A 14905-nucleotide genomic window follows, 5' to 3' on the forward strand; every position below is an offset into this window, starting at 1 on the left:
TGAGCTTGGGAAGGCGACTTGTGTGAGGAAGTACCAGGAGAGACTGAGTACAGAATAGAGAAAGGTGAGAACAATGGAAGTAATGGGAGTGGGGGAGGAATGGGATGTATTTAGGGAATCAGTGATGGATTGCGCAAAAGATGCTTGTGGCATGAGAAGGGTGGGAGGTGGGTTGATTAGAAAGGTTAGTGAGTGGTGGGATGAAGAAGTAAGATTATTAGTGAAAGAGAAGAGAGAGGCATTTGGACAATTTTTGTAGGGAAAAAATGCAATTGAGTGGGAGATGTATAAAAGAAAGAGACAGGAGGTCAAGAGAAAGGTGCAAGAGGTGAAAAAGAGGGCAAATGAGAGTTGGGGTGAGAGAGTATCATTAAATTTTAGGGAGAATAAAAAGATGTTCTGGAAGGAGGTAAATAAAGTGCATAAGACAAGGGAGCAAATGGGAACTTCAGTGAAGGGCGCAAATGGGGAGGTGATAACAAGTAGTGGTGATGTGAGAAGGAGATGGAGTGAGTATTTTGAAGGTTTGTTGAATGTGTTTGATGATAGAGTGGCAGATATAGGGTGTTTTGGTCGAGGTGGTGTGCAAAGTGAGAGGGTCAGTGAAAATGATTTGGTAAACAGAGAAGAGGTAGTAAAAGCTTTGCAGAAGATGAAAGCCGGCAAGGCAGCAGGTTTGGATGGTATTGCAGTGGAATTTATTAAAAAAAGGGGGTGACTGTAATGTTGACTGGTTGGTAAGGTTATTTAATGTATGTATGACTCATAGTGAGGTGCCTGAGGATTGGCGGAATGCATGCATAGTGCCATTGTACAAAGGCAAAGGGGATAAGAGTGAGTGCTCAAACTACAGAGGTATAAGTTTGTTGAGTATTCGTGGTAAATTATATGGGAGGGTATTGATTGAGAGGGTGAAGGCATGTACAGAGCATCAGATTGGGGAAGAGCAGTGTGGTTTCAAAAGTGGTAGAGGATGTGTGGATCAGGTGTTTGCTTTGAAGAATGTATGAGAAATACTTAGAAAAGCAAATGGATTTGTATGTCGCATTTATGGATCTGGAGAAGGCATATGATAGAGTTGATAGAGATACTCTGTGGAAGGTATTAAGAATATATGGTGTGGGAGGCAAGTTGTTAGAAGCAGTGAAAAGTTTTTATCGAGGATGTAAGGCATGTGTACGTGTAGGAAGAGAGGAAAGTGATTGGTTCTCAGTGAATGTAGGTTTGCGGCAGGGTTGTGTGATGTCTCCATGGTTGTTTAATTTGTTTATGGATGGGGTTGTTAGGGAGGTGAATGCAAGAGTTTTGGAAAGAGGGGCAAGTATGAAGTCTGTTGGGGATGAGAGAGCTTGGGAAGTGAGTCAGTTGTTGATCGCTGATGATACAGCACTTTTGGCTGAATCATGTGAGAAACTGCAGAAGCTGGTGACTCAGTTTGGTAAAGTGTGTGAAAGAAGAAAGTTAAGAGTAAATGTGAATAAGAGCAAAGTTATTAGGTACAGTAGGGTTGAGGGTCAAGTCAATTGGGAGGTAAGTTTGAATGGAGAAAAACTGGAGGAAGTAAAGTGTTTTAGATATCTGGGAGTGGATCTGGCAGCGGATGGAACCATGGAAGCGGAAGTGGATCATAGGATGGGGGAGGGGGCGAAAATTCTGGGAGCCTTGAAGAATGTGTGGAAGTCGAGAACATTATCTCGGAAAGCAAAAATGGGTATGTTTGAAGGAATAGTGGTTCCAACAATGTTGTATGGTTGCGAGGCGTGGGCTATGGATAGAGTTGTGCGCAGGAGGATGGATGTGCTGGAAATGAGATGTTTGAGGACAATGTGTGGTGTGAGGTGGTTTGATCGAGTAAGTAACGTAAGGGTAAGAGAGATGTGTGGAAATAAAAAGAGCGTGGTTGAGAGAGCAGAAGAGGGTGTTTTGAAATGGTTTGGGCACATGGAGAGAATGAGTGAGGAAAGATTGACCAAGAGGATATATGTGTCGGAGGTGGAGGGAACGAGGAGAAGTGGGAGACCAAATTGGAGGTGGAAAGATGGAGTGAAAAAGATTTTGTGTGATCGGGGCCTGAACATGCAGGAGGGTGAAAGGAGGGCAAGGAATAGAGTGAATTGGATCGATGTGGTATACCGGGGTTGACGTGCTGTCAGTGGATTGAATCAGGGCATGTGAAGCGTCTGGGATAAACCATGGAAAGCTGTGTAGGTATGTATATTTGCGTGTGTGGACGTATGTATATACATGTGTATGGGGGTGGGTTTTGCCATTTCTTTCGTCTGTTTCCTTGTGCTACCTCGCAAATGCAGGAGACAGCGACAAAGCAAAAAAAAAAGAAAAAAAAATTATTATTATTATTTCTTCTTTCTTTCTTTTAAACTATTTGCCATTTCCCACGTTAGCGAGGTAGCGTTAAGAACAGAGGACTGAGCCTTTTTTAGAACATCCTCACCTGGCCCCCTCTGTTCCCTCTTTTGGAAAATTAAAAAAAAAACGAGAGGGGAGGATTTCCAGCCCCCCGCTCCCTCCCCTTTTTATTATTATTATTATTATTATTATTATTATTATGATTATTATTATTATTATTATTATTCTACTTTGTCGCTGTTTCCCGCGTTAGTGGGGTAGCGCAAGGAAACAGACGAAAGAATGGCCTAACCCACCCACATACACATATATATACATTCACGTCCACACACACACATATACATACCTATACATCTCAATGTATACATATATATACACACACAGACATATGAAAAATACACACATGTACATAATTCATAGTGGCTGCCCTTAATCATTCCCATCGCCATCCTGCCACACATGAAGTAACAACCCTCATCCCCCGCATGTGCACGAGGTAGTGCTAGGAAAAGACAACAAAGGCCACATTCATTCACACTCAGTCTCTAGCTGTCATGTATAATGCACCAACACCACAGCTCCCTTTCCACATCCAGGCCCCACAGAACCCTCCATAGTCTACCCCAGATGCTTCACATGCCCTGGTTCAATCCATTGACAGCACGTCGACCCCGGTATACCACATCGTTCCAATTCACTCTATTCCTTGCACTCCTTTCACCCTCCTGCATGTTTAGGCCCCGATCGCTCAAAATCTTTTTCACTACATCTTTCCACCTCCAATTTGGTCTACCACTTCTCCTTGTTCCCTCCACCTCTGACACATATATCCTCTTTGTCAATCTCTCCTCGCTCATTCTCTCCATGTGACCAAACCATTTCAAAACACCCTCTTCCGCTCTCTCAACCATACTCTTTTTATTACCACACATCTCTCTTACCCTTTCATTACTTACTTGATCAAACCACCTCACACCACATATTGTCCTCAAACATCTCATTTCCAACACATCCACCCTCCTCGGCACAACTCTATCTATAGCCCATGCCTTGCAACCATATAACATTGTTGGAACCACTATTCCTTCAAACATACCCATTTTTGCTTTCCAAGGTAACGTTCTCGACTTCCACACATTCTTCAACGCTCCCAGAACTTTCGCTCCCGCCCCCACCCTATGACTCACTTCTGCTTCCATGGTTCCATCTGCTGCCAAATCCACTCCCAGATATCTAAAACACTTCACTTCCTCCAGTTTATCTCCATTCAAACTTACCTCCCAATTGACTTGTCCCTAAATCCTACTGTACCTAATAACCTTGCTCTTATTCACATTTACTCGCAGCTTTCTTCTTTCACACACTTTACGAAACTCAGTCACCAGCTTCTGCAGTTTCTCACCCGAATCAGCCACCAATGCTGTATCATCAGCAAACAACAGCTGACTCACTTCCCAAGCTCTCTCATCCACAACAGACTGCATACTTGCCCCTCTTTCCAAAACTCTTGCATTCACCTCCGTAACAAACCCATCCATAAACAAATTAAAACAACCATGGAGACATCATGCACCCCTGCAGCAAATCAGCATTCACTGGGAACCAATCAATTTCCTCTCTTCTACACGTACACATGCCTTACATCCTTGATAAAAACTTTTCACTGCTTCTAACAACTTGCCTCCCACACTATATGTTCTTAATTCCGTCCACAGAGCATCTCTGTCAACTCTATCATATGCCTCATCCAGACCCATAAATGCTACATATAAATCCATTTGCTTTTCTAAGTATTTCTCACATACATTCTTTAAAGCAAACACTTGATCCACACATCCCCTACCACTTCTGAGACCACACTGCTCTTCCTCAATCTGATGCTCTGTACCTGCCTTCACCCTCTCAATCAATACTCTCCCACATAATTTCCCAGGAATACTCAACAAACTTATACCTCTGTAATTTGAACACTCACCTTTATCCCTTTTGCCCGTGTACAATGGCACTATGCATGCATTCTGCCAATCCTCAGGCACCTCACCATGAGTCATACATACATTAAACATCCTTACCAACCAGTCAGCAACACAGTCACTTTTAAATAGAGTGTACCATCGAATTGCTATTCAGAAGGGAATCTCCGTTGTTGATATCTGACCAAGATTCAAAAAATTGCAATCATAATTTCTTTCAAGCACTATCATTTCAAACTGAAATTTTGTTGCAAATACTCAGACCATTAACATAAGGTACCTCTGGATGAGATTAGGACCTGTTTCGAAGAGTACTTATGGAGGGGAATGGGTCTGCTTTACATGGGCTCTGCATTGAAACTAGTTGTTGAAAGTTATAGAGGAACAGAGTGCATGCTCAGTTTGCATTGTGATTAAAGTGTAGTAAAGATAATAGAGGGAAAGATGAAGTTGAAAGTAGGGTCTTGCATGAGTAAACTACAAGACCTCGTGAACTGGAAGATATATGTTTTGAATGTGCACGGAACATGCTTGAAGGTATACTTGTCCCAGTGTTTGCATATTGCTTAAAGTGCACATGAAACTTGAGCGAAGGATTACTTATCCTGTATTGATACTATATATGGTTTAGAATGTACAAGAGATCTTGCATGAAGGAATACTTACTTCTGTGTTGATATATGGTTTAGATTGTGCAAGAAGCTCAAATGAGATAATGCATGTCCTAGTGGTGATATATGGTTTAAAGTGTACAAGAAACTCACGTGAAAGAATTTTTGTCCCAATATTGATATGTGGTTCGCGGTGTTTAAGAAACTAGCATGAAAGAATACTTGTCCCAGTGTTGATATATTGATGTGAAACCTTGTTATACAGACATCAGGATAGATGTAAACAATAAGTGCAAAAGAGGTGGATAACTTAGGTATTATGGTTGGAATTAAGAAAACAGATAGAAAAAAAGAATGAAGATATATGTAAGTTATTTGGTGTGAAGAATGGCACATGGATGAAAGACTTAGAATGGCCTGATCATGTAGAAAACATTTCAGATGAGGAAGGCATGTATCAGAACAGAAGGTAAAAGGAAGGAAGGGATGGTATGGAAGAGTTGGACTGAGAGTGATGATGAAGGATAGGGATATTTCATATGAAGATGCTGGAGATTTGACTGGTAATTGAATGCAGTGAATGGTGGTAGTATAAGTAGAGATGTTGGTCTAAATGATTCAACATTTCTGTAATGTGAGAATGTAATAAACACACTTATAAGTGTGGAAAACCTTGTTTCACTTAAGCACACTGAAAATGGGTTAATTATTAATGTGAATTATGTATAGAGCTCTCTGTGTACCTTATCTACGACATGAAATTGGGAGTGGAGTAATGTTTGTGTGTTGAATGTGGTAAAACTGTGAAGTCAGAGTTAGAATTTTACTCATGAATTATTCTATAGATAGTTGTATTTTAATTATAATGATTTCTTTTAGGTTCTCCACCAGCATGTGTTGAGACTGATGAGTGTGAGTCTTCTCCTTGCCTCAATGGAGCTTCTTGTTATGACCAAGACAACTCATATACATGCATTTGTACTCCTGGGTTTACAGGTAAGGCATGAATTATGAGTAACCCTTTTATAATACAGCAGATTTAAGGGGAACAAATGACTAGAAGTAGTGAGATATTACTTATTTCTGATGATGGGTCTTTATTGTACAGTACACTATTGATTCCTTTCTCTGGAATGCATTAGTAATATTGGCTTGGTCAACTAGTGTGTGAAAGCAAATGACCCACATAATAAAACACCTCAAACAGGATTGGAGCTGAATGAAACACCTTAGTCAGAAGTAAAGTTAAATCGGTATGTTTACTTATGCAGAAGGATGCTTTCTCAAAAATTCTAACCATGCACCCCTGTACGTATACAACTTGAAGGAATAGTGGTTCCAACAATGTTGTATGGCTGCGAGGCATGGGCTATGGATAGAGTTGTGCGTAGGATGGTGGATGTGCTGGAAATGAGATGTTTGAGGACAATATGTGGTGTGAGGTGGTTTGATGGAGTAAGTAATGTAGGGTAAGAGAGATGTGTGGAAATAAAAAGAGTGTGGTTGAGAGAGCAGAAGAGGGTGTTTTGAAATGGTTTGGTCACATGGACAGAATGAGTGAGGAAAGATTGACCAAAAGGATATATGTGTCAGAGGTGGAGGGAACAAGGAGAAGTGGGAGACCAAATTGGAGGTGGAAAGATGGAGTGAAAAAGATTTTGAGTGATCGGGGCCTGAACATGCAGGAGAGTGAAAGGCATGCAAGGAATAGAGTGAATTGGAACGATGTGGTATACTGGGGTCGACGTGTTGTCAATGGATTGAACCAGGGCATGTGAAGTGTCTGGGGTAAACCATGGAAAGTTCTCTGGGGCCTGGATGTGGAAGGGGAGCTGTGGTTTCAGTGCATTATTACGACAGCTAGAGACTGAGTGTGAACGAATGGGGCCTTTGTTGTCTTTTCCTAGCGCTACCTCGCACACATGAGGGGGGAAGGGGTTGTTATTCCATGTGTGGCGAGGTGGCGATTGGAATGAATAAAGGCAGAAAGTATGAATTATGTACATGTGTATATATGTATATGTCTTGTGTGTGTATATATATGTGTACATTGAGATGTATAGGTATGTATATTTGCGTGTGTGGATGTGTATGTATATACATGTGGGTGTGGGTGGGTTGGGCGATTCTTTCGTCTGTTTCCTTGTGCTACCTCACTTACGTGGGAGACAGCGACAAAGCAAAATAGATAAATATAAGTATATATATATATTTTTTATTTTTTTTTATTTTGCTTTGTCACTGTCTCCCGCGTTTGTGAGGTAGCGCAAGGAAACAGACAAAAGAAATGGCCCAACCCACCCCCATACACATGTATATACATACACGTCCACACACACAAATATACATACCTATACATCTCAACGTACACATACATATACACACACAGACACATACATATATACCCATGCACACAATTCACACTGTCTGCCTTTATTCATTCCCATCGCCACCTCGCCACACATGGAATACCATCCCCCTCCCCCCTCATGTGTGCGAGGTAGCGCTAGGAAAAGACAACAAAGGACCCATTTGTTCACACTCAGTCTCTAGCTGTCATGCAATAATGCCCGAAACCACAGCTCCCTTTCCACATCCAGGCCCCACACAACTTTCCATGGTTTGCCCCAGACGCTTCACATGCCCTGATTCAATCCACTGATGGCACGTCAACCCTGGTATACCACATCGATCCAATTCACTCTATTCCTTGCCCCCCTTTCACCCTTCTGCATGTTCAGGCCCCGATCACTCAAAATCTTTTTCACTCCATCTTTCCTCCTCCAATTTGGTCTCCCACTTCTCCTCATTCCCTCCACCTCCAACACATACATCCTCTTGGTCAATCTTTCCTCACTCATTCTCTCCATGTGCCCAAACCATTTCAAAACACCCTCTTCTGCTCTCTCAACCACACTCTATTTATTTCCACACATCTCTCTTACCCTTACATTACTTACTCGATCAAACCACCTCACACCACACATTGTCCTCAAACATCTCATTTCCAGCACATCCATCCTCCTGCGCACAACTCTATCCATATCCCACGCCTCGCAACCATACAACATTGTTGGAACCACTATTCCTTCAAACATACCCATTTTTGCTTTCCGGGATAATGTTCTCGACTTCCACACATTTTTCAAGGCTCCCAAAATTTTCGCCCCCTCCCCCACCCTATGATCCACTTCCGCTTCCATGGTTCCATCCGCTGCCAGATCCACTCCCAGATATCTAAAACACTTCACTTCCTCCAGTTTTTCTCCATTCAAACTCACCTCCCAATTGACTTGACCCTCAACCCTACTGTACCTAATAACCTTGCTCTTATTCACATTTACTCTTAACTTTCTTCTTCCACACACTTTACCAAACTCCGTCACCAGCTTCTGCAGTTTCTCACATGAATCCGCCACCAGCGCTGTATCATCAGCGAACAACAACTGACTCACTTCCCAAGCTCTCTCATCCCCAACAGACTTCATACTTGCCCCTCTTTCCAAAACTCTTGCATTTACCTCCCTAACAACCCCATCCATAAACAAATTAAACAACCATGGAGACATCACACACCCCTGCCGCAAACCTACATTCACTGAGAACCAATCACTTTCCTCTCTTCCTACACGTACACATGCCTTACATCCTCGATAAAAACTTTTCACTGCTTCTAACAACTTGCCTCCCACACCATATATTCTTAATACCTTCCACAGAGCATCTCTATCAACTCTATCATATGCCCTCTCCAGATCCATAAATGCTACATATATATATATATATATATATATATATATATATATATATATCCCTGGGGATAGGGGATTAAGAATACTTCCCACGTATTCCCTGCGTGTTGTAGAAGGCGACTAAAAGGGGAGGGAGCGGGGGACTGGAAATCCTCCCCTCTCTTTTTTTTTTTTTTTTAATTTTCCAAAAGAAGCAACAGAGGGGGCCAGGTGAGGATATTCCAAAAAAGGCCCAATCCTCTGTTCTTAACGCTACCTCGCTATCGCGGTAAACGGCGAATAGTATGAAAAAAAAAAAAAAAATATATATATATATATATATATATATACATATATATATATGTATGTATATATATATATATATATATATATATATATATATATATATATATATATATATGTATGTATGTATATTTTTTTTTTTTTTGCTTTGTCGCTGTCTCCCACGTTTGCGAGGTAGCGCAAGGAAACAGACGAAAGAAATGGCCCAACCCACCTCCATACACATGTATATACATACGTCCACACACGCAAATATACATACCTACAGAGCTTTCCATGGTTTACCCCAGACGCTTCACATGCCCTGATTCAATCCAATGACAGCACGTCAACCCTGGTATACCACATCGATCCACTTCACTCTATTCCTTACCCTCCTTTCACCCTCCTGCATGTTCTGGCCCCGATCACACAAAATCTTTTTCACTCCATCTTTCCACCTCCAATCTGGTCTCCCACTTCTCCTCGTTCCCTCCACCTGCGACACATATATCCTCTTGGTCAATCTTTCCTCACTCATTCTCTCCATGTGCCCAAACCATTTCAAAACACCCTCTTCTGCTCTCTCAACCACGCTCTTTTTATTTCCACACATCTCTCTTATCCTTACATTACTTACTCGATCAAACCACCTCACACCATACATTGTCCTCAGACATCTCATTTCCAGCACATCCATCCTCCTGCGCACAACTCTATCCATAGCCCACGCCTCGCAACCATACAACATTGTTGGAACCACTATTCCTTCAAACATACCCATTTTTGCTTTCCGAGATAATGTTCTCGACTTCCACACATTCTTCAAGGCTCCCAGGATTTTCGCCCCCTCCCCCACCCTATGATCCACTTCCGCTTCCATGGTTCCATCCACTGCCAGATCCACTCCCAGATATCTAAAACACTTTACTTCCTCCAGTTTTTCTCCATTCAAACTCACCTCCCAATTGACTTGACCCTCAACCCTACTGTACCTAATTACCTTGCTCTTATTCACATTTACTCTTAACTTTCTTCTTTCACACACTTTACCAAACTCAGTCACCAGCTTCTGCAGTTTCTCACATGAATCAGCCACCAGCGCTGTATCATCAGCGAACAACAACTGACTCACTTCCCAAGCTCTCTCATCCCCAACAGACTTCATACTTGCCCCTCTTTCCAAAACTCTTGCATTCACCTCCCTAACAACCCCATCCAAAAACAAATTAAACAACCATGGAGACATCACACACCCCTGCCGCAAACATACATTCATTGAGAACCAATCACTTTCCTCTCTTCCTACACGTACACATGCCTTACATCCTCGATAAAAACTTTTCACTGCTTCTATCAACTTGCCTCCCACACCATATATTCTTAATACCTTCCACAGAGCATCTCTATCAACTCTATCATATGCCTTCTCCAGATCCATAAATGCTACATACAAATCCATTTGCTTTTCTAAGTATTTCTCACATACATTCTTCAAAGCAAACACCTGATCCACACATCCTCTACCACTTCTGAAACCACACTGCTCATCCCCAATCTGATGCTCTGTACATGCCTTCACCCTCTCAATCAATACCCTCCCATATAATTTACCAGGAATTATGAACAAACTTATACCTATGTAATTTGAGCACTCACTCTTATCCCCTTTGCCTTTATACAAAGGCACTATGCACGCACTCCGCCAATCTTCAGGCACCTCACCATGAGTCATACATACATTAAATAACCTTAACAACCAGTCAATAATACAGTCACCACCTTTCTTAATAAATTCCACTGCAATACCATCCAAACCTGCTGCCTTGCCGGCTTTCATCTTATATATATATATATATATTTTTTTTTTTTTTTTTTTATACTTTGTCGCTGTCTCCCGCGTTTGCGAGGTAGCGCAAGGAAACAGACGAAAGAAATTCCCCAACCCCCCCCATACACATGTACATACACACGTCCACACACACAAATATACATACCTACACAGCTTTCCATGGTTTACCCCGGACGCTTCACATGCCTTGATTCAATCCACTGACAGCACGTCAACCCCTGTATACCACATCGCTCCAATTCACTCTATTCCTTGCCCTCCTTTCACCCTCCTGCATGTTCAGGCCCCGATCACACAAAATCTTTTTCACTCCATCTTTCCACCTCCAATTTGGTCTCCCTCTTCTCCTCGTTCCCTCCACCTCCGACACATATATCCTCTTGGTCAATCTTTCCTCACTCATTCTCTCCATGTGCCCAAACCATTTTAAAACACCCTCTTCTGCTCTCTCAACCACGCTCTTTTTATATATATATATATTATCCCTGTTGATAAGGGAGAAAGAATACTTCCCACGTATTCCCTGCTTGTCGTAGAAGGCGACTAAAAGGGGAGGGAGCGGGGGGCTGGAAATCCTCCCCTCTCACTTTTTTTTTTTAATTTTCCAAAAGAGGGAACAGAGAATGGTCCCAGGTGAGGATATTCCCTCAAGGGCCCAGTCCTCTGTTCTCAACGCTACCTCGTTAATGCGGGAAATGGCGAATAGTATGAAAGAAAAGAAAAAAAGAATATATATATATATATATATATATATATATATATATATATATATATATATATATATATATATATATTCTCCCTAAAAAGATGTTCTGGAAGGAGGTAAATAAAGTGCGTAAGACAAGGGAGCAAATGGGAACTTCAGTGAAGGGCGCAAATGGGGAGGTGATAACAAGTAGTGGTGATGTGAGAAAGAGATGGAGTAAGTATTTTGAAGGTTTGTTGAATGTGTTTGATGATAGAGTGGCAGATATAGGGTGTTTTGGTCGAGGTGGTGTGCAAAGTGAGAGGGTTAGGGAAAATGATTTGGTAAACAGAGAAGAGGTAGTAAAAGCTTTGCGGAAGATGAAAGCCGGCAAGGCAGCAGGTTTGGATGGTATTGCAGTGGAATTTATTAAAAAAGGGGGTGGCTGTATTATTGACTGGTTGGTAAGGTTATCTAATGTATGTATGGCTCATGGTGAGGTGCCTGAGGATTGGCGGAATGCGTGCACAGTGCCATTGTACAGAGGCAAAGGGGATAAGAGTGAGTGCTCAAATTACAGAGGTATAAGTTTGTTGAGTATTCCTGGTAAATTATATGGGAGGGTATTGATTGAGAGGGTGAAGGCATGTACAGAGCATCAGATTGGGGAAGAGCAGTGTGGTTTCAGAAGTGGTAGAGGATGTGTGGATCAGGTGTTTGCTTTGAAGAATGTATGTGAGAAATACTTAGAAAAGCAAATGGATTTGTATGTAGCATTTATGGATCTGGAGAAGGCATATGATAGAGTTGATAGAGATGCTCTGTGGAAGGTATTAAGAATATATGGTGTGGGAGGCAAGGTGTTAGATGCAGTGAAAAGTTTTTATCGAGGATGTAAGGCATGTGTACGTGTGGGAAGAGAGGAAAGTGATTGGTTCTCAGTGAATGTATGTTTGCGGCAGGGGTGTGTGATGTCTCCATGGTTGTTTAATTTGTTTATGGATGGGGTTGTTAGGGAGGTGAATGCAAGAGTTTTGGAAAGAGGGGCAAGTATGAAGTCTGTTAGGGATGAGAGAGCTTGGGAAGTGAGTCAGTTGTTGTTCGCTGATGATACAGCGCTGGTGGCTGATTCATGTGAGAAACTGCAGAAGCTGGTGACTGAGTTTGGTAAAGTGTGTGAAAGAAGAAAGTTAAGAGTAAATGTGAATAAGAGCAAGGTTATTAGGTACAGTAGGGTTGAGGGTCAAGTCAATTGGGAGGTAAGTTTGAATGGAGAAAAACTGGAGGAAGTAAAGTGTTTTAGATATCTGGGAGTGGATCTGGCAGCGGATGGAACCATGGAAGCGGAAGTGGATCATAGGGTGGGGAGGGGGCGAAAATTCTGGGAGCCTTGAAAAATGTGTGGAAGTCGAGAACATTATCTCGGAAAGCAAAAATGGGTATGTTTGAAGGAATAGTGGTTCCAACAATGTTGTATGGTTGCGAGGCGTGGGCTATGGATAGAGTTGTGCGCAGGAGGATGGATGTGCTGGAAATGAGATGTTTGAGGACAATGTGTGGTGTGAGGTGGTTTGATCGAGTGAGTAACATAAGGGTAAGAGAGAGTGTGGAAATAAAAAGAGCGTGGTTGAGAGAGCAGAAGAGGGTGTTTTGAAGTGGTTTGGGCACATGGAGAGGATGAGTGAGGAAAGATTGACCAAGAGGATATATGTGTCAGAGGTGAAGGGAACGAGGAGAAGTGGAGACCAAATTGGAGGTGGAAAGATGGAGTGAAAAAGATTTTGAGTGATTGGGGCCTGAACATGCAGGAGGATGAAACGCGTGCAAGGAATAGAGTGAATTGGAACGATGTGGTATACCGCGGTTGACATGCTGTCAATGGATTGAACCAGGTCATGTGAAACGTCTGGGGTAAACCATGGAAATTTCTGTGGGGCCTGTATGTGGAAAGGGAGCTGTGGTTTCGGTGCATTATTACATGACAGCTAGAGACTGAGTGTGAACGAATGCAGCCTTTGTTGTCTTTTCCTAGCGCTACCTTGCACACATGAGTGGGGAGGTGGTTCTTATTCCATGTGTGGCGAGGTGGCGATGGGAATAAATAAAGGCAGACAGTATGAATTATGTACATGTGTATATATGTATATGTCTGTGTGTGAATATATATGTGTACATTGAGATGTATAGGTATGTATATTTGCATGTGTGGACATGTATGTATATACATGTGTATGTGGGTGGATTGGGTGATTCTTTCGTCTGTTTCCTTGCGCTACCTCGCTAACGCGGGAGACAGCGACAAAGCAAAGTAAATAAATAAATAAATAGATAGTTATTTATTTATTATTTATTGTTTAGTATTCTTTTTCCCCTATCCCCAGTGATAATATATATATATATATATATATATATATATATATATATATATATATATATATATATATATATATATATATATATTTTCCCTAACCCTCTCACTTTGCACACCACCTCGACCAAAACACCCTATATCTGCCACTCTATCATCAAACACATTCAACAAACCTTCAAAATACTCACTCCATCTCCTTCTCACATCACCACTACTTGTTTTCACCTCCCCATTTGCGCCCTTCACTGAAGTTCCCATTTGCTCCCTTGTCTTACGCACTTTATTTACCTCCTTCCAGAACATCTTTTTATTCTCCCTAAAATTTGGTAAACAGAGAAGAGGTAGTGAAAGCTTTGCGGAAGATGAAAGCCGGCAAGGCAGCGGGTTTGGATGGTAATGCAGTGGAATTTATTAAAAAAGGGGGTGACTGTATTGTTGACTGGTTGGTAAGGTTATTTAATGTATGTATGACTCATGGTGAGGTGCCTGAGGACTGGCGGAATGCGTGCATAGTGCCATTGTACAAAGGCAAAGGGGATAAGAGTGAGTGCTCAAATTACAGAGGTATAAGTTTCTTGAGTATTCCTGGTAAATTATATGGGAGGGTATTGATTGAGAGGGTGAAGGCATGTACAGAGCATCAGATTGGGGAAGAGCAGTGTGGTTTCAGAAGTGGTAGAGAATGTGTGGATCAGGTGTTTGCTTTGAAGAATGTATGTGAGAAATACTTAGAATGGATTTGTATGTAGCATTTATGGATCTGGAGAAGGCATATGATAGAGTTGATAGAGATGCTGTGTGGAAGGTATTAAGAATATATGGTGTGGGAGGAAAGTTGTTAGAAGCAGTGAAAAGTTTTTATCGAGGATGTAAGGCATGTGTACGTGTAGGAAGAGAGGAAAGTGATTGGTTCTCAGTGAATGTATGTTTGCGGCAGGGGTGTGTGATGTCTCCATGGTTGTTTAATTTGTTTATGGATGGGGTTGTTAGGGAAGTAAATGCAAGAGTTTTGGAAAGAGGGGCAAGTATGAAG

At 41.8% G+C, this 14905-nt stretch overlaps 1 protein-coding gene across 2 annotated transcripts in view; it reads left to right on the plus strand.

Annotated features, from left to right (window-relative positions):
* crb (cell polarity complex component crumbs) overlaps nt 1-14905 on the plus strand; it is a 642968-nt gene that overhangs the window by 251446 nt on the left and 376617 nt on the right. For both annotated transcript variants that reach the window (XM_071694202.1, XM_071694201.1), the window contains exon 11: nt 5831-5947. In XM_071694202.1, the coding sequence (XP_071550303.1) occupies nt 5831-5947 (117 nt within the window). The remainder of the gene's footprint in view (nt 1-5830; nt 5948-14905) is intronic.

The sequence above is a fragment of the Panulirus ornatus genome, chromosome 56 (assembly GCF_036320965.1).
Source record: "Panulirus ornatus isolate Po-2019 chromosome 56, ASM3632096v1, whole genome shotgun sequence".
NCBI classification, from domain to species: domain Eukaryota; kingdom Metazoa; phylum Arthropoda; class Malacostraca; order Decapoda; family Palinuridae; genus Panulirus; species Panulirus ornatus.